General features: G+C 44.4%; 1 protein-coding gene across 1 annotated transcript in view; it reads right to left on the reverse strand.

Moving 5' to 3' along the window:
- The window catches only part of OSBPL11 (oxysterol binding protein like 11), a 30,954-nt gene extending 15,350 nt beyond the window's left edge, over positions 1-15,604 (reverse strand). Inside the window, exons 1-5 of the mRNA XM_065751156.1 lie at positions 15,324-15,604; positions 3,323-3,391; positions 2,307-2,482; positions 1,931-2,010; positions 796-978 (exon numbers count right to left, since the gene is read on the reverse strand). Of these exons, the coding sequence (XP_065607228.1) occupies positions 796-978; positions 1,931-2,010; positions 2,307-2,482; positions 3,323-3,391; positions 15,324-15,430 (615 nt within the window). The 5' untranslated portion in view covers positions 15,431-15,604. The remainder of the gene's footprint in view (positions 1-795; positions 979-1,930; positions 2,011-2,306; positions 2,483-3,322; positions 3,392-15,323) is intronic.
- Positions 15,605-18,988: the final 3,384 nt, after the last annotated feature.

Consider the following 18,988-nt stretch of genomic DNA (forward strand, 5'->3'; position numbering starts at 1 on the left):
AAAATAAATCATTTCCTGCACTCTTTGCAACGTTAAAAGAAGCCCTTCAGGTTTGCTTTGAGGAAACAGTCTGATATAAACAGAAATTCACACATTCTGATGTTTGAAGACATAGTCCCCCGTGCAGCCTGGTGAATAATCATGCCACAGGACCTGATCAAAACCAAGAGCAGTAATGATGGAAACACGCCTACCAGGGCAAAGGCTTTTATATCCTAAATTTTAGCTTTCTACTGATGAATTTAGCAGTGTTCAGCCAGACATCCTAGGGTTAATGACAATACTGTCTTGTCCCTGTTTGTCTAAGTGCCATTTCTAAACTATTCATGCCTGCTTGACCCTTATTCATTCAATTTAAAAGCCCTCCATTAGAAACTTCTACCCAAAAAGTGCTATCACAGTAAGTGCTATACTAATTACACTGCTAATGCTAAAATACTCATTAATATCAAAACTGCTACAAAATAAAGGAGGTCATACAAGGCAAAAGAACAACCTGGTGAATTTGTCTACAATTTCGCACTGGAAAAGCACAACATATGACATGTTAGTAACACACCACATGATGACAAACCCTTATTACCTACAGCACCAGATTTGCAAAGATCATAGTCATGATATATGCCACGTAATTCCGCAACAGGCCAGGATAAATTACTTAACCTCACATAGCTAGGCAGTATAAGTTTAGGAGATGCCTGATGCACCTAACTGAAAACAGCAGATTTCTCCACAATGCTAAGTGTAGACAATGGTTCCTTCAAGAGATTATTAGGTAGTTCAAGGTATACACACCTCTCGGACATCTACAAGGTGATCTGGCTGCAGAATAGGACCTCTTTTTCCAGTGGGCAGCCTGTGATGTCCAACATTGAAAAAGGAAACTGCATTTTGACTAGGTCTTCTTTGCAGCCCTGGAGAGTTGATGCTTCCTTGTGATGCAAGAGAGAAGCTGCGAGATTTCAGAGGAGGGTTGTTCTGGTGAATAAATAAGATTGAGAAATATTTATAGTTAATTACAATAATTAACCAGCGAGTGATCAAATTTAAACCATGTAGGAGAACATTTAATCTCAGATTTTTAGTGGAGCAGTAACAGATGACAATGCCATAAACACAATGGCAGCAACCGTTAAAAGGAATATTTTGTACTGCTGACAGCTGTCCTGTTTTATAGTCTAATTATAAGGAATCAGTGCAATGAGATGGATCAATAGTTGTCACTTCTGACTTGAAAATCAGGCCTTGACCTGCAGCAGCTCTCGAAACTGAATGCTCATGGATCCTGCAAGGGTAGAGCTCACATGTGAGAGAAAGGAAACTCAGTCCAAACTATTCGTTGTAGTAAACATTAACTCAGGATCAAACCCTTGTAGTTGGTTCAAACCTTAAAAGCAAGGTTTTAGTCAGATAACATATAGCTTTTATAGTAATCGGGAGTTTCTACAACATGTGCTATGTTCATCATGGGATGATGGTGAATAACAGCAAGCAACACTTGATGAATTAAGGCCTTACTTCCCAAACATGGAAAATAAAAAAAATAAAGCTCCCAAATGGAAGGGCTCCAAAGACCCTAAAGATCTCCCATTAAAGTTAAATAAATGAAGCACAGAACCACCAGAAAACCCAGGCTTATACCCTCGTCTTTAAGTTCTGCTTCTGGATCAAATACTAGCTCAGCAGCACCTGGTCATGGAGGACCACTCCACTTGGTTTCTCCAAGGCAAAGCCACTTTGTTTATTCCTAAAGCATACTTCTAATAGAAGTCAGCTATTGCTCAGAGGAATGTTTCTGTTCCAAGCCCAACCGTGTGCTCATTTGCTAGCATTTGTTTTAGATAAGAGGATAGTTAGATGTTTGCATTTGCACCTACTACTTCCACCACTCTAGATTACTTTAGCCCAAGAAAATATGAATCATACGTACCTTTCCAATGGCTTCTGTGTGATGCTGTGTGCATATCTGCAGCCTACTAACCCAGTGCTGTCGTTCTTTAGCATCAGTAGCTAACAAAAGCAAAGCAAAAAGGATCACGTACATTAAGACATTTAAGTATAGGCAAAAAAACTACTTAATTCTTTGAAACAGGTAGAGGACTTTGCAGGTCAGCTAAACAAGTTTTCAATCAAAAAACTGTTAATTAGCTGTAACATTGTGTTTTACACAACACACACATTGCAACAGCCTGCTGCACAAATGCTTCTGCTTTTAGACAAGCAGCCAAGCCCAGAACGGCAGCCACAGGTAAAAGTCAGGAGTGCCTCTAGTGGAAAAGTCCCCTGCCCAAGAACAGCAGTCCTACCTCTTAGTTTATACTGCTCCCCACTGGCAGCATTGACTGTAAAGGTGTGTGAGTCTTCATCACTGGGTGAAATTACAGCTCCTGCTAGCTGCAGCGTGCCCCTGGGCTTCAGGTGTCTGGACTGCTCATTCACAAAGTACTCCAGCAGGCCAGCATCATTATTCAGAACGAAAAACCTGCAATGGCAACAAAGTTAACACAGCAAATAAGCTTAGGTTGTTACTTTTAAGAAGGGTGGGCAAAGGGAAAAAAAAAAACTAACTCAAGTCAATAGAGATGGAACTGGGATTTAAAGACTTCTGTCAATGCAGCCCCAGCCATTAGAAATACATTCTCAAAAAGGCTGGCCACAAATTCTCAGCAATTTTTTTTCTTCAAAGATCAGGAATGTTATAGCATAAGAGAATAAGAAGAATGCTATTATAGGATTTTGAAAAATGTTGGGAACTTTGAGGCCTAACTCATCCTTAAACTACGTAAATTAGGGATAGAACAGTTACAGAACAGTCAGGCACTCTAAGTGTATTGACACAAGTCACTGCACGACAGAGGGGACACGAATCTGGCCATGGCCATACACAAAGGACATATTTCTATATTTGGTTGAGCTATGCTGCTCTAGGAAGCAGAGTGTTTGACCACAAGGGTTCACCTGTCATAGAAGAGCAAGTTATTCCACAGGAGACAAACAGGATGGGGAACCAAAGGGAAAAGCTTGATCAAGTTTGGATTTTCAGCCTACTTATAATTTAATGGTGGTATTATCTGGCAGCAGAGCTGAATTCTCTACAGAAAAAAACAAAGGGAATTATACAAGTGTTTTTTTTTAAAAGGGGCAGAGAGAATAGCATAAAAAAATGCACAGTACTGATACTATGCATAAGACAACTCTGTCATGTTTGCCTAAACAGACCATAGAAAATCCAAGTGTTATTTAAGAAGATCAGAACAGGATCATTTGGACATGGCCAAAAATGACCACTACTGAAAAGCATCAGAAAAAAAAAAAAGCTTACCGATATTGCCAACCAGTGACGAGATTGGTGTACTTCATTAAGTAGCCACAAATATTTTCCATGTGATCACTAGCACAAAGAAAAAAAACATCAAATAATAATCATACCAAACGAAGTCTTGATCTTCACAGCTTTTGATTATCGTCTGTTCTTTGAAAATGACTTTTGAACCTTCACTTATAAAATGGCACCATCAGTTCTAATGCAAAGATATCAATGTTCAACTACTGTTTCAGATTCATTTCTGAAATTATATCATAGGACAGTTTAATCAGACTCAACAAACTCCAAATAATTCCAAGGCATAATTAGCTTCACCGACGCCTGAGATTCATTCAGTAGCACTCTGGATTAGTTCCAGGTAAACAGAGACTCAGTACACATCTTCAGTTTCACGATCCCTCCTCTAAGCAAGCTTTGTAAACAAAACTAACTTTCACTAACTTAAGAGAAATTCAGTCCCAGTCACCAACCAAAACTGGTCCCTAGGCACTCGTGTACCACCAAAACCACTGTACTTACTGCTAATTTCTAGAATCCTTCCTGATTACTCAACAAACACAGATGCTGTACAGAAGACAGCAGGCAGATGCTTGCCACATTAAGTTATTCCAAAATATAAAACATGTTTGAAGCATCTCCTTCTCTGGCCCAGCAAGGAAGTCTGGTGGTATCTCTTCGAATCTGAACTCGTGACATCCACCAAAACCAAGAACCCATAGAGGCTTAACATCACTGCAGACAAAATGTGTCATCACTTCTGAACATTAAGAGTCCGAAATAAGGCTTACAGGTGTTATGGCTACATACTAATCTCCTTAAAACCACAACTTGAAAACTGACTTAATACTGCTCATTCCTCTAATGCCATCACAATGCCCTCAGCTCTTGCCACAGCACGGTCCTGTAACTGAAGTGCACACCTGGAGACAACTGAGCTCCTGTTATCCCATTGAAGAACTGAAACAACAACCCCAATATCAGACATGAACCATTTGCTTTTTAAATGAACCTCCTATTTAAGCCACTGGACTAGATTTTAAATTTAAATCCTTGTAGCTCATAGTACATTGAAGATTGAGTGAAATTTACTCTGAAAACCATCCACTGGAGCAGCAGCCTGTTTCATTCATTAAGAGCTCCAAGTATGTCCTACCACCAGGAGCAGAAGGTGGGGACAGACTCCCACCCAGAGCTAAGGGATCTCCTTTATTAATGGATTTTGATTACAATGGGACTAAATATTGGTGTAATGTCAAGGAATAGCTGAAGCAGCTGCCCACACTCCATTACTAAGCAGTATCATCATCATCACCACACTAGATGAGTGAACTGTACCAAACTAATCAATAGCTGAACGTGTATAAATACACTGTGCTAAGCTTCATCTTATGTGAAGCTGTTTAGGACACTGCTAACGAGGACAACCTCATAGTAAATCACTTCCATATGAGGAAGCCCCTACCTTCAGTAATAGTATTCAAAGAAGAGATGGAAGAAAGCGTATTCTTTAAGAAAAAAAGGTTGCCAATTTGCAGCATTACATTTCAAAACATACAGTCAGTTGTTAACACAGAAACTGCTATTACAGCAGCATACTACAATGGAGAACAGCCAGTAGGATGATCTAGGAATTTAATTGGTAGCAGCTCATTAAGTGGTACTACACAGGTAAAAGTAATAGCCTGAATCTTCTCTGTCCTCCCAGCTATCGCATCTCAGCTGCATCAAAATGATGAGGAGACATTACCAAGCACACCCTCTGCAGACACCTCATTTGTTGTTACGGCATCCAAGCACTGTGCAGTTTAGACACGCTCACTGTCATCATTTGGCAGAAAACTGTGAGACAGCAGTCATAAACTTGCATTTAATGGTCTGAAAATTGCTTCTCATCACGGCTAATTGATTTCCATTTTGTGTAGTGAATCCAAACCTCACTCTTGCTTTGCAGCCACCCAGCAGCCTGCACGCTCAGCACGCAGCTGCTGCCTTCCCCCATTCACCACCAGCCTGGAGCACAGGTATATTTAACAATTAAGAGAGTCACAGAAGTGGCCACAAGCTGAAATTAATTGAACAGGGCCATATGTAAGGCCACAGGAGTCCATTCATCTGATAGCAATGGTAAATTAAAGGCAGTCTGATTGAAATTGTTACACAGCTTTCAGTGAGAACAACGAGACAAATGATCTGGCTGAAGAAAAGATAACCTGCTGCAGAACTGACAGAGATGCACTTCCATAGCAAAGCAGCACTTGACTAATTTATCCAGAAAGACAGAGCATGAACTCATGCTAAACGAGCCTTTTCTTGTCTTTTGATTTTCTGTCAGTCTGGGCAGAATACTGATTAAATTATTTTCTACCTTAATTGTGTCCGTGCAGCTATACTAGCACTGCAAGCCAAAGAGACTATATTTAGGTTTCACTCTGCCAGAGGCTGGACAAACCCTTAGCACCCAAGCACAGCACAGATTTAGCCTACCCAGAGCTATGAGGAACTCTGCTGGTATTCAGAACGCTTCCTTGACAGCATAAGAGCCTGGGAGAAAACAAACAAACATCAGAGCAGGAGCACAGCCCCCAGAGGCACACATCCCAGCACACTGTGCAGGTCAGGGAATTGCCAGCATTTGAAGTAAGGCTTATTTTTAAATAACTAACAATTCTTTTAAACCTTAAAAAAAAAAAAAGCTTAAATCCAGCCTGCAAATTGCAATTTACAGAATGCAGATCTTGTAACGGTACGAATCCACTGCAGAAATACTGTTAATCTCCTGATCTTCTTTTGGGTAAACACCAGTGCTTTCCTGGGTATGCAGCAAAACATTCTCAGGATTATTAGTGAACAGTGTCACGAGGCAGCTAAAACCACTGTTTTCTTCAAAAAGTAATAATTCATTAGAATGGAATTAACAGCAGGGCTCTTCAGAGAGCTACAAAAAGCATTCAGGAGGGCAGATTTCAAAATCAAGTGCTCACAGATAACCACAGCAGCAGAAGACAGTAAAACATGACTCAGAGCTTCCTTCCAGCCCTTACAAGCACTGCACCCAGGGGAACAATAGCAAGGCTTGTTTCAAGTCCACTGCGTGCTTCACTAGCCCCCACCATGGTATTTCTGGTGTTAGAAAAATAGATTCCAGAAATTAATTTGACCACAAACACTGAGCAGTGATCACGAGGCCAGGCTGCACTGGGATCCCTTCCCTCTGTAGGAAAGCCGTGGCATTCCAGCTGCCAGCTCCCTGCTGGTACATGTACCTGTGTCCTCTCACAACCCATGTGCTGGTGCTGCTTTCCAAATGCTTACAGCAGTTCAGCCTTAATGAGTCAACAGCCCCTGAGGCCCACTTTTATGTGGAAATTCAGCATCCTCCCTTCACTGTGACAGAATAAGAGTGCAAGTGTCACAACAGACCCATCAGAGTCTGAAACACCAAATTCTGCTTTGACCTCTGCTGAGCTACTTCAAGCAGCGATACCCAGCAAATCACAGCCAGCCCACACCACGTCCTCCCTACAAATAAAGGATTCTTCAAAGACCCAAAACCACCATGCTGCCCACCTACTTCACATGTTCATTTATAAATAGCAAGGCAGACTGGAACTGTCCCTGTAAAGCAAGCAGTTAAAAGCTGGTGAGGAGTTATGGAACGGTTCATCCCACAGCCCACCCCATCTGTAGCCACATCTTTCATGAGCCATGTTTTCAGACAGCCAAGCACCGCTCCAAAGACAGACAACAGGATAAGCAAACTGGCAACAATCCTCCGTGAATGCTTTATTTCCTTGCTTATTTGTCCTATTCTGAAGCCGCAGCAGCTGTCAGTGCCTCGTGGGCTGGATTTCTCCTGGGGGAGGAAGGAGAACAGGCGAATGCTGGGCCCAGTTCCTCCTGCATCCTGTTTACAGGCAGCACCCAAGTCTTCCACATGGACGCTGAGGAGCAGCAGTCCCTGAATGACGTCTGCCACGATGAGCACAGGGCCAGCATCTCAGGGAAGGCTCCATGCTGGAGCCCACACACAAGCACAGCCTGGCCAGAAGCAGCACCGAACTTCACCTAGCTAGATAGAAGGTGCTCACAGAGCTCCTGAGACCACCCCCCTCTGATCACTTCAGTTCTGATGGGCCCAGACAACCTCACAGGGGATGCTCAGAGCAGCCAGCCCTCTCTGAGCCAGCAGCTGCTCAAAGGAGCAGCCAACAGCATCCCCACAAGGCCAGGTTTTATGCAGCTGCTGAATACACGTGGATTTGAGGAAAGAAACATCATGCAGGGCAAACCAGTCATACAGCCATCACGGCTGGAAAAGAACAGTGAGATCATCTAGTTCAACCCTCAACCCATCCCCACCACACCCACGAACCATGTCCCTCAATGCATGGCTCCAACCACACAGCTCGAAGAAACAAAGCAGCAGCAGTTTCTGCTGAACTTGATCAGCAATAGCTTGTTTATTTCTCATACATCAGGTCAAAGCCCTCATCTACAAAGTATTAATTCCTCCTCTTCTTAACGAAAAGAGGAAACAGAGAAAGGGAAGAACAGCTCTGTCAGCAGAATCTTTGGGCATATTTTTGTGACAGCAGAAACCACACGGTCCCAAAAAAATTGCCAGCATGCTCCAACACTGCAGGGTTTCCCAGCACCTGAAGGAGCTTCAGCTGCTAAGCCTGCAAATCAAGCTTACAAGGCTCTCTTGTTTTTTTTGTTTTAAAAAGCTGTCCTAACTCAATTTGCAATTTCATGCATTCAAGGTCACAGATCAATTAGAAAGATGAAACAACACTGTAATGCTTTTGTAGGGTAGCAATAGGAAAAAAATATGACAGCATTTAATCACTGAAAAGCAAAACACTGCTGTCATTGGACTGCTGCAGAACTGGTAATACTTAACTGCTTTATCACTTACAGAGCTCTTTAGCTCTCAGAAGATGTGTGCCTGTTAAAAAATGCAGTCACTTCCAGCTAAGCAATTTCTTTCGCATGAATATAATCAGCTCAAGTCAGCATGAACTCTGCCCACATACAAGTTATTTGTGGGTTTGCATCAGCAAAACACAACTGGAGCTGGACCTGAAAGTCAGCTGCCAGTGCTGTGGATTCTTCCGCAAGGATCACTACTCAGGCTACTGCTGGAAAAGTAACTCTATATTTAGCTGACAACAACATTTAGAGGTGGAACACAAAAACAAACAGCTTAAGGAGGTATCAACTTTCCACTTTATACCCCTGGAGTACAACTGTTGCTTCCTGCAGCTCTGCTACCATTCACGTTGTCAGTTTGTGGCTGTGCACCATAACACAATTTCACATATTACTGCTAGCAGGAAACAAAACTCCCCCTTGAAGTCTAGCAAGTAGGTTACAGCTGCCCTGCTCAGTAAATAGTAGTAACATAAGCTACGCAAAAACAGTGATGGATGAGCACCTTTGAAATAATAGAGTATCTGCTGCTGGCAGCACTTCAGAAAGTCAGTTACACTCCTCAGGCATTTTGGTCTGCTCCTAATCAAGGTGTAGAAAGACACACTCTTCCAGTCTTAGTATTTATTCGCCATTATGACGTCAAAAAAATTGTTTTCCAATTGGACAATGCCATCCTGAACTCCACAGCATAGTATCGATGATTATTAAGTGCTGGTTCACTCACTGATTAGCTAGCCAGATTAAAAAAAAAAAAGTTAAGCTGTTTATTATTTTAGAATGATTTTTGAGAGATTTCAGGTTAAAAAAAATAGAGGGTAAAAATTATTACTACCTAATCAAGGTAAGACACATAGATGGTCTCTGCTATCTAAATATTCAGACTGTAAGCCTGGAATACTGTAGCATGGGCAAAAAAACCAATAGCACGAGCCACCAAACTGAAGCAGCAGCAGCAGGCAGCTGGTTACAAATGGTTTGCTGCAGGGGACCATTAGATGCCCCCAACAAACTGTCAAGGACACACTGCAACCCCTCGGGTAACACCAAAGCAAGGGGAGCAGACAGGATGCAAGAAGGTGAGGTCCCATTCAGGGTATCCAAACCATCCAGAGGAACAGGTTGAGCAAGACCTCCTGAGCTTAATAAACTAATGCAGTGCCTTATGCCTGGGATGGGCTAACCTGTGTGTCAGTGCAAGCTGGGTATGCCATGCCAGACAAGAGAAGGACAAGAACTGGAGCTGCCCAGCCTCCTTCAGAAGAAAGCCTTGAGAGGAGCTCACCTCTGCCTCCCACTACTCAGCAGGTGTCCATAAGTACAATGGAGTCAGACTCTTTCCAGAGACCCCCCAGCAGAAGGGCAAATAGGGATAGCCTCAAGTTGCAACAAGAGAAATTCTTTGTTGGACACAAGGGAAAACTGTCAATGGGAGAGGGAAAGACCTCAGACAGGAGCCCAGAGAGGCTGTGGGCCCCTCTTCCTTGGAGATACCCAAAATAAAACCAGAGAAGGCCCTGGGCACTCCATTCTAACGTTGGAACTGGCCCCACTGAGAGCAGGTAACTGAACTAGAGATTCCCCAACCCAATTATACAGAAATTAACCAAAAGCATTCCTACGTGAAACTCAGCAGGCAGGTGATTAGGCACTCCAAGAGTTTAAGCACTAATTAAGAAAGCACCTGTGTTCATTTAAGCACTTACAATTATGGCAATAAACAAAAACAGTAAGACTGCTTTCTTCAGAGCTTTAAGTGGACAGCGATCCTCAGACAAAGTATTATCCAAAACTGTTCATTGTACGATGAAAAGGAACTTCAGGCATTATTCACCAGGTACAAATGTTCCAATAAGAAGTTTCCATACTGTTTTCTTCCCTTGCATTTGTCACTGATGTTTATGAAGGAGTCACGAGCAAACAATAGAGAAAGAGGGCATTACCATCCCATTTCACAGACTGGGAACCGATGTACAGTGAGCTTTCAGCCTCTCTAACTGAGAAGCTGTGGCCCGATGCATTTATTTATTTACTTTTAAGTTTCTCCCCCTATTGTTGCAGCTGATACACTCAAACCACAGCTTCTGTGGATTTCAGCAGCAGCTGTGACCCAGCAACAGTTTTTGCAAAATCACAGACAACAGTTCCAAGCCAGGCCTCTGAGAAAAATGAACACCCAATTAGTGAGTACAGAGGAATTACAGCTTAAGCAGCCTGAGTGTTAGCACAGGGGAAATCAGAGCCAGGGAGCAAAACCAGCTCCTTGACACAGCATCCTGCAGCTCTGCCCACATCTTTGGCTTTCTGTTGCACTCTTCACTCATCACTCCTCCACTGCAAATGCAGCCAAGCTCTGAGCTTTGTTGGAAATTAATCTGCCAGTCCCTAAACACTAATGACTTTTTTCTTTAAACGTTTCCAGCCTCATCAAGAACTTAGGAATTTTCACGTGAAGGGGCAAAAATGCACAGCCAAGGCAAAAAGGCCTTTCCAAGACACTGATGTTCCTGCTCCAAAGCATTACAGGCTGTCAAACACAAGATTGTCACACACAAAACAACAGCGCTTCTATCCCATTTCAGCCTGCTCAAGTCCATCATCAGAAAGGACGAAAGCCTGAAACCATACAAGCTTTGCAAGCACCCCGGAATGAAAGCTGTCAGACTGTCACCAGCAGGCAGCTACTCACTGCAATACAATTGCACTAGCACAGCCTGATAATGGGTACCAGTGCAGCATCCTTAAGTAAACAGGGGTCCTCGCACATGTGCCATTGTGAAGGAAATACAAGAACCTGCCTATGACAGCACATTCCGCTTGTGCACTGAGCAATGTGATTAGGTCAGCCATACACAGGCTGGTTTTCATCTTCTCTCAAGGGAGAGAGTGTGCACGGCAGAGGATGTTGATATTATAGGCGATTTTAATTAACATGCTGCTACATGATTACATTACAAGAAGCAGAGTTGAAAAAACGCCCTTCGCACTTAGAGAAGGAGAGGCATTTCTAATGGCCATTAGCTCCTGCAGAGATCTGTTCCAAGGAAAGCACTAATCATTTGCTATTCAGAAGCTATTTTAATCTTCTACTTGTTCGGTTTAATTTTGAACTCTAGATGAATAACCTAATATTAAAGAAAACATCCTGTGCATCAGAACCAACTCCCACGTTTGTTGCCCCTGCCCCAGACACTTCTAGATCTCCACTCCCACACCACAGCTGTGCCCTGGGAAGCAGGCAGGGCTCCCAACAACTGCTCACTGAAGCCATGGGGATGGAGAAAAGAACCAGCCCTTGCTGACCCAGCTTAGGTCACTGCATCAGGCACTACACAGATGTATTTCAGTCACCCAAACCGGTTTCCTCAACTCACATGCACTTCTAATTTACAATGCATCTAAGCTTTCATCCGCAGCAACTCCACTCTTCCAGCCTGTAAGCATGTGTGAACATGAACCCACCTTTAAGAAGTGCTTGGGGCTTCAACGAGCGCTGAAACACACGTGACACACAACAACCTTGCCGTTTTAATAACAAAGAACAGATCGTGAGGTTGATAGAGTCAACTGAGGATTTCAAAATGGATTTCTTGTCTATTCTAATAAGCAAATTACTTGGAATGTGGCATTTCTCAAGTAGTACTATAGACACAGTATGTTCTCCAAGACTCAATGAGGATAAATAAATTCAGGTCCCAGGGCTTTGAGCCATTTCCTTCCAATGTATCAAATGAATGTGACAGTCACTCAGACCTGATTTCTAGCAATGAAATGGAGTACAACACACAACTGCAGCACTAAATTCTGGATTTCGTAGCAGTTATTTGAGAAAATCATCCTTCCAGCAGTAAAATTACTGCTTGGCAGCCCAGCACTGGGCCAGAACACAAGCACGTCACCATAGACACCAAAACAGAACCAACACCAAGCGAGGGCTTGACGTCACAATTGTCAGTTGTCAGCAGGACACCTGACATCAAAAACGCCAGTTGTCAGCAGGACACCAAGGGAACACAGCACTCGAGGGGCAGACACCGAGCAGGCACCACGCTGCACCAGACCCAGGTAACACAAGTCTTATGAGGAGCGGCTGAGGGAGCTGGGATTGTTTAGTCTGGAGAAGAGGAGGCTCAGAGGAGACCTTATTGCACTCTACCACTTCCTGAAGGGGGGTTGTGGTGAGGAGGGGGTGGGCCTCTTCTCCCTGATAAATAATGACAGGACGAGAGGGAATGGCCACAAGTTGCGCCGGGGAAGATTTAGATTAGACCTGAGGAAACATTTTTTCTCTGAAAGAGTGGTCAGGCACTGGAATGGCCTGCCTAGGGAGGTGGTTGAGGCACCATCCCTAGCGCTGTTCAAGAAGTGTTTAGATGAGGTGCTAAGGGATTTGATTTAGTACTTGGGTAGGGATAGTGATAGGAGGATGGTTGGACTAGATGATCTTGTAGGTCCTTTCCAACCTTATGAACCTATGAACACCGCAAGGCCTCCTGCTCTTATTCATAGGTTCATAGGTTTGTGGGCAAAGAGGAGGGCACACCAAAAACACAAATGCAATCTCATAGAATTTGTTTGAAATAGCACTGAAAGAAAACCCAAGGAGGGAGGTGATAAGAGGAAGTACCAGGAAGGTGAGAATTATAGAGAACTGCTCCAGGATGACAACATATACAGTACGTTCGGGAGGGTTTTGTTTCATGCTTTTCAAGTGATAGAGACTTGGATGTTCTCTGGAGCACTAAGCTAATTAGGTCAGCTAACACATCGCATTGCAGCCTAAGTGAGAATTAGATGTATTACCATTAATTTACACTAACGCTACGATGACAAGTGCCAGTTCAGAGACTGATGGAGTCAGCCATGGAGAGGTCTACAACAAAAATGCTGATAAGCATGCTATCACTGCCCTGTGCTTACCCTCCAATATCAAACAAACGTTCTTGGAATGCAAACAGGAAAGAACAGAAGCTAGAGAAACTCCATAGATTTTCTTGCAGCTAAGGCTGACATCAACCCTACCCTCAACAAAAAGGGCTCTCATCAACATCTGCTCAAGAAGATGGTATCAGTTTTTCAAGACACTTCCCTTTATTAGAACTAATTAGGCTCCTTTTACAAGGCAGCATGAATAAGAAAAAAAATAATTATGCACTTCCACAGCCAAGCTCAGTCTCACACACTTGGCATCCACATCAGACAGATATGCAAAAGGTTCTAAGCCACCCCCCTCCACTGGGGTCTGCAACAACCACCTGATGTGAAGCACACTGCCCATGGTACCACTTCACAGAGAAGAGCCCATGACCACCTCAAAAGACAGAATTCAAATCTATCCATGTGTTTCAGCTAGTTTTCTGCTGCACTTCTGCATCCTGATCCATTCAAAAAGAAGGCTGATGTAAAGCCAGTAACGATCTGGGGATGTCTGTTTGTTGGGTGTGCTCTTACTGGTTGGTTTATACATTTATGAAGGGCACACAATCTATAACATTCTACAAATACATATGGCAACATGCATAGCATATAGGTTTTTAAATACAACCTGTAAGCCTAAAGTCTGTTATACATGTTCATTAATTCCCTAGTGATATGTATCTCTACCAGCTAAAGAATAAGTGCCAGAAGTCTTTTTAATAGCAGCTGAATTGATTTATGCATTTGAGAACAGAACCGTGAAGAAAAATGTGAGGGGACACTACACTAGCACATGCCCAGCTAAGGAAGACAACCTTGTTTCTCTAGTCAGTTGCAGTTTTGAACTTCTAGCTTTGTAGATAAATCAGAACTGCCTATTGTGAGTCATGTCTTTCAGATTTTTCTGAAAGCCCCTCAAGGGGCTGAGAGGATTTGTCCTGTTTCTCTGGTACATCTTCTGACCAGCTCTCCATTAGCTCACAGACTCAGGATTCTGCTTTCTGGTTGTAATATTTTTATTTTATTTGACTGGCAGTAATTGGTGTATCACACAAGCACCAGCTAAGGCTGCCCCCACTCCAACTGCTTCAGAACTACTGTGGTAGTAGAGCAAGGCAGAAATGAATGAAGATGATCAAGATTATAGCTAGAACTGCTGAATGCAAATATTCCTTCATTGGGACAACACCATACTTATTTCCCAGCTCAACAAGTGCTGAAAATAAGGCAGAAATTTGGAGAAGTTATAAATTTCAGATCACTTGGCCAAGTAATTTTTTCAATAATCTGAAGTCTCGTCTTCTAATAACTGCTTTCTAAATGGAAACGTGGAAGAAGAGCTGAGCACGGAGCACAGCCTCTCAGACTCTCCTTTGTAATCTACTTCACTGCAGCTTAGCATTCACACTTGTTACAGACAGCAGTGAGAAAAAGGCAGCTCAGCTTCGATTGCTCTCAGACATACCCTGATGCCGATCACACACTCCTAAGTAAGCCAGATAATTTCCTGTCAGGTGTCTTAGCAGCTTCTCAAGCACTCTTGAATTCTGTTAGGGCAAAAAACCAAAGCGTCTTCTGCCACTCTGAAGAAACTGAGCCCTTACAAGTTTCGAAGGAGGCACTGCTATGAGCACGGACAGCCTAAGCTCAGCACACACAAGCTCCAACGAGCTGTCTGTACCCCACACAACCCGCAGCATCCAGCTGCTGCTCCTCCTCCACCAACCACTTTGGTCGACCTCACCAGCACAGCTCTCCGAAAGCCTCCTTATTACCCCTGCACAGAAATAAAGCTAGGCTTTCCGCTCCAATCTTTCGGTCTCTGAGCACACACCGTATGCTGAGAAAAAGCGATTTCCACCCTTCTGAGGATCAGCCGCCGTTATTTCAGAGCCCACCGTCCTCATCAAGCAGCCAGCGAGCAATTCAAGCACGCAGCACCCGCTTGTCCTACTACTGCGCTACAGCTTTCACAACCAGATGCTCCCCCAAATGCAGAAGCACACTTCCGCGGGAAGAAAGAAAAAGAAAAAGAAAAAAAGGAACGAACACCTCCAACAACTTCGAGCAGCCCCGTTAGGAAATTAAATATCAAACAAAAAACAAAGACACCAACGCGTAGCCGGCCCGGCCCCGCCCCGCAGCCCACCTGTACTGCCAGCCCTTGGCGCCGCGCCCGCCGCTCTTCGCCGCCGGTTCCGCCTTGCCCTCACCCTCCGGCCCCTTCGCGGCCGCCGCGGGCTCCGCGCACTGCATGGCGCTCCCGGCCCGAGCCGCGCCGCCGCCGCCGGACGGGCGAGCCCTCTCCCGCACGGCCCCGCTCAGGCAGCGCCGGGACCCGGCCGCGCTCGCTCCATGCGGGCTGCGATGGCGGCGGCTCCCCGCTCAGCCCCGCTCGGCCCGGCTCCCCGCACGGCCGCCGCGGGCTGCGGGAAGCCCTCCCTCCAGCTCCCTCGTTCGGCCGCCTCTTCCGGGGCAGCGCCGCCGCCATCTTTAGTGCGGGCAGCGGCCGGCGGAGGCGGGGCGTCGCCATGTCAGCGCCGGGCGGGCGGGGTCGCCAAACGTTGGGGCGTTGGTTTTGCTGTTAGGAGAAAGGGTTCCCCTCAGAGGATGTAAAGTTAAGCTGCCCGAGCAACGTTGTTACAAGCACCAATGTGAGACGGGCAGTATTTAAAGCAGCTCGGTTAGCGAGTTTGCAGTTGTGCTCCGCGTCCTGTGCCGCCTCATCTCCGCTCCCTCCAGCCCTCAGGCACGGTGTTTAGACAAGCATCTTCCAGGCGGTTTCTCTTGAAGCACACCTATAACATGGGAAACAACCATTCAAAGTGCCCTGAAGGGGAACACGTTTCTCCTATGGAACAGCAAGTTAACAGATCAGATCGTTATCTGATATATGATCATTCAGCCAGTTATGAGAACATATCGAAAATTTCATCCAAGGTCCCTCTCCTCTTGCCCTCTAAATATGTTAATTCTTCTCCTGCCAATTGCAGTGTTAACTGATAACATAATGTGAATGGACTGCATTGTGCTGCATACCAACACCACTGAAGTGTTCCGGGGGAAAAAAAAAAAAGAAGAAGAAGGATAAGCAACCTGGGCAGGAATCCCGTCGGTGTGCTTTACTCCCCCCTGCTTGAGGGCCCGCTGGTCTCAACAGAAGTACAGCTTCATCTGTGTCAGATGATAAACTGGTGTGCTTCCTCCATGCGCTGGCATTTTTCTTCCCTCAAAGCTCTGTACTTGCAATACCAGAGACTATCGTAAGGTGGCATTGGCACCTGCATAACCAGATCTGCAAAGAGCGTACTGTTAAAGATGTCCTTTGACTTTAGTTTGCATTTGCTGCTAGTTATAGCTGGTGGTCAAGTTCACTGCAGTTATCACCTTCTCCAGTTGTAGCTTGATGGCTCAAAGTGACTGAAATCGCACCTTGGCCCTTATAGAAACCACAGGAGTGCCTGGGCCTTACCTTCTGCTGAGGTGTCTGGGGCTGGTGGTGGAAATCAGAAGCTGCAGTTCTGGAGGAGAAAAGCATGACAGGGCAGTACGTGTTTGTCAGCATTCGTCCTTGTGAGCCTGATGATGGCTACAGGCTGAGGTGAATTGTATTTTATTGTAAGTCAAGTTAAAGCGAGTTTTCCATATTTGCTGTAATCTGTTAATTCTAGAAATATGTCCAAAACGTCGTACTGCTCTTGTAGATTTCTTTCATATCTTACAGACTGGGTATACATGCTTAGCATTTCTTCTGATCAGTGTCATTTCTGCAGAGTAGCAAGATCTATCCACATTCAAAGACTAAAGCTCTTAAAATCCAGCATACCTCTTATCACTTCTCTCCTTAAAAAAACTGTAGTTTTTCCAAATAGAAATCATACAAGTTCTCTATCATTCCCTTGTTAGTTGGTCAGGACTTTTTTCCTAATGTAAACCATCTCTTTGGATGAGCTTAGATTTAAAGCTGCATCTTCCTCTGGTAGCCAGTGCAGAGAAGATAAGGAATTACAGTTCCTGCTTGCTAAGGGAATTGCATCCTCTACAGAGCCATGGAGGAATAACATAAATCCTGAAAACACAGAAGTATCACCTGCCTTTCTTGCACAAGGAGCGCTATATTTCCTAAGCACTGCTGAACTGGAAAAGCTGATGACTAATGAGAAAATGACTAATACTGCTTCACATCCACATTGGTTACTTGTACGGTCAGTGCTTATTAGGGTTAGGTTCTTTCTTAAGGCAACTGAGATTTGAGTTTATTCATAGTCTGGAATATATTTTATGTTTTCTGGGCTCTTCTGCATAATGAATATAAAAGAACTTCCTACACTTACTGTGAATAGAAGATACCTTACCCACTACAGCTCTAGATGTCACAACACAAGAACATGAAAAGAAATATAGTTAAATGAACAGCCTTTCTCCTACAATACACTGGATGCACCACTACATTCTCCGGATCATAGATGAAAATAGCCAAGAAGTTCAGGTGACCGTAACACAACTTCAGTTCTGGAGTATTTTACACTGTTTGAGAGGAAGTCCTGATTCTGAAGCTTTACAGGTATCTCTGCATTCCTGGGTCTGTGCCTTTGCAGGAAGCTGACGTATGAAGCACTGCACTGTTTTGATTTGCAGGATCATTGACACTTGTTTTTACTGGTTATTCATCACTCCTTCTGTAGTCTTAACGAGTCAAAACCTTTTTTTTTATTTGTGCTTTTCAGCCACTGTCAATCATTTTATAATGCACAGAATACTGTTGGCCTTATGGGCTTCAAGCACACACTGCTGGCTCAGGTTAAGGCTTTCATCTACCAGGACCCCTAAGTCCTTCTCAGCAGGGCTACTCTCAAAGAGTTCTTCTCCTGATCTGTATACATACCCAGGATTCCCCTGCCCCAAAGCTTTGCTTTGTTGAACCTCATTAGGTTCACGAGTCCATCTTTCAAGTTCATTAGAGTCATCTGGTTGGCATCCTTTCCTTCTGTCATATCAACTGTACTGCTCAGCTTGCTGTCATCGGCAAATTTGCTGAGTGCACTCGATCCCATCACCTATGTCATCAATAAAGATGTCAAAGAGTACCAGTCCGAAGTCAGACCCCTGGGGAATACCACTCATCACTGGCCTTCACCTGGATACAGTGCCACTGATCACCACCCTCTGCTACCTTCCAACCAACCCCTTATCCACCAAATAGTCCACCCTTGAAATCCATCACTCTCCAATTTAAAGAGGTGGGGGGGACCATGTCAAAGGCCTTGCAGAAATCCAGGTAGATGACATCTGTTGCCTTCCTTTTGTCCACTGATGCTGTTATTCCATCATAATTCCCTTCCTCTTCTCTATCAATCCTTGTGCATTGTATTCTGCTGTGATGCAGAGTGGCTCGACTGTAACTCAGATGCCCAGCCATAAGCGTCAGAGCCACAGATGGCAGCAGTTCACACTGCCTCAAAGGTTTCCCTCCCCGTCCACAACCCATTTGCATCCTTCAGTCACATTTGACACTGCTCCAGTTGCGCTCAGTATGACTTTGCTTTGAGTCATTCTCTGGGCTCCAATGTTACATCACCCAGAACAATCCAGACTCAGAAATGGAAATTGGAGCTCAGTTTTCTAGGAAGCCAGGACCCCATGCTGATATATAAGTCACCCTCCAAGGATAGAGCAGTATCCTGGGAACTCAATGGAGGCCAGGACTGAGACCCTGATCCTGTTCGCAGAGCATCTTCCTCAGAGTCACCAGCTGGTTAAGGCTATTTCTCTTTAATGCTTCTGTGTGGAGAAAGCCCTGCCACAGCCTGGAGC

This window comes from Cyrtonyx montezumae, unplaced genomic scaffold (assembly GCF_038088225.1).
Source record: "Cyrtonyx montezumae isolate F1298 unplaced genomic scaffold, pur_monq_1.0 scaffold_7, whole genome shotgun sequence".
Classification (NCBI taxonomy): domain Eukaryota; kingdom Metazoa; phylum Chordata; class Aves; order Galliformes; family Odontophoridae; genus Cyrtonyx; species Cyrtonyx montezumae.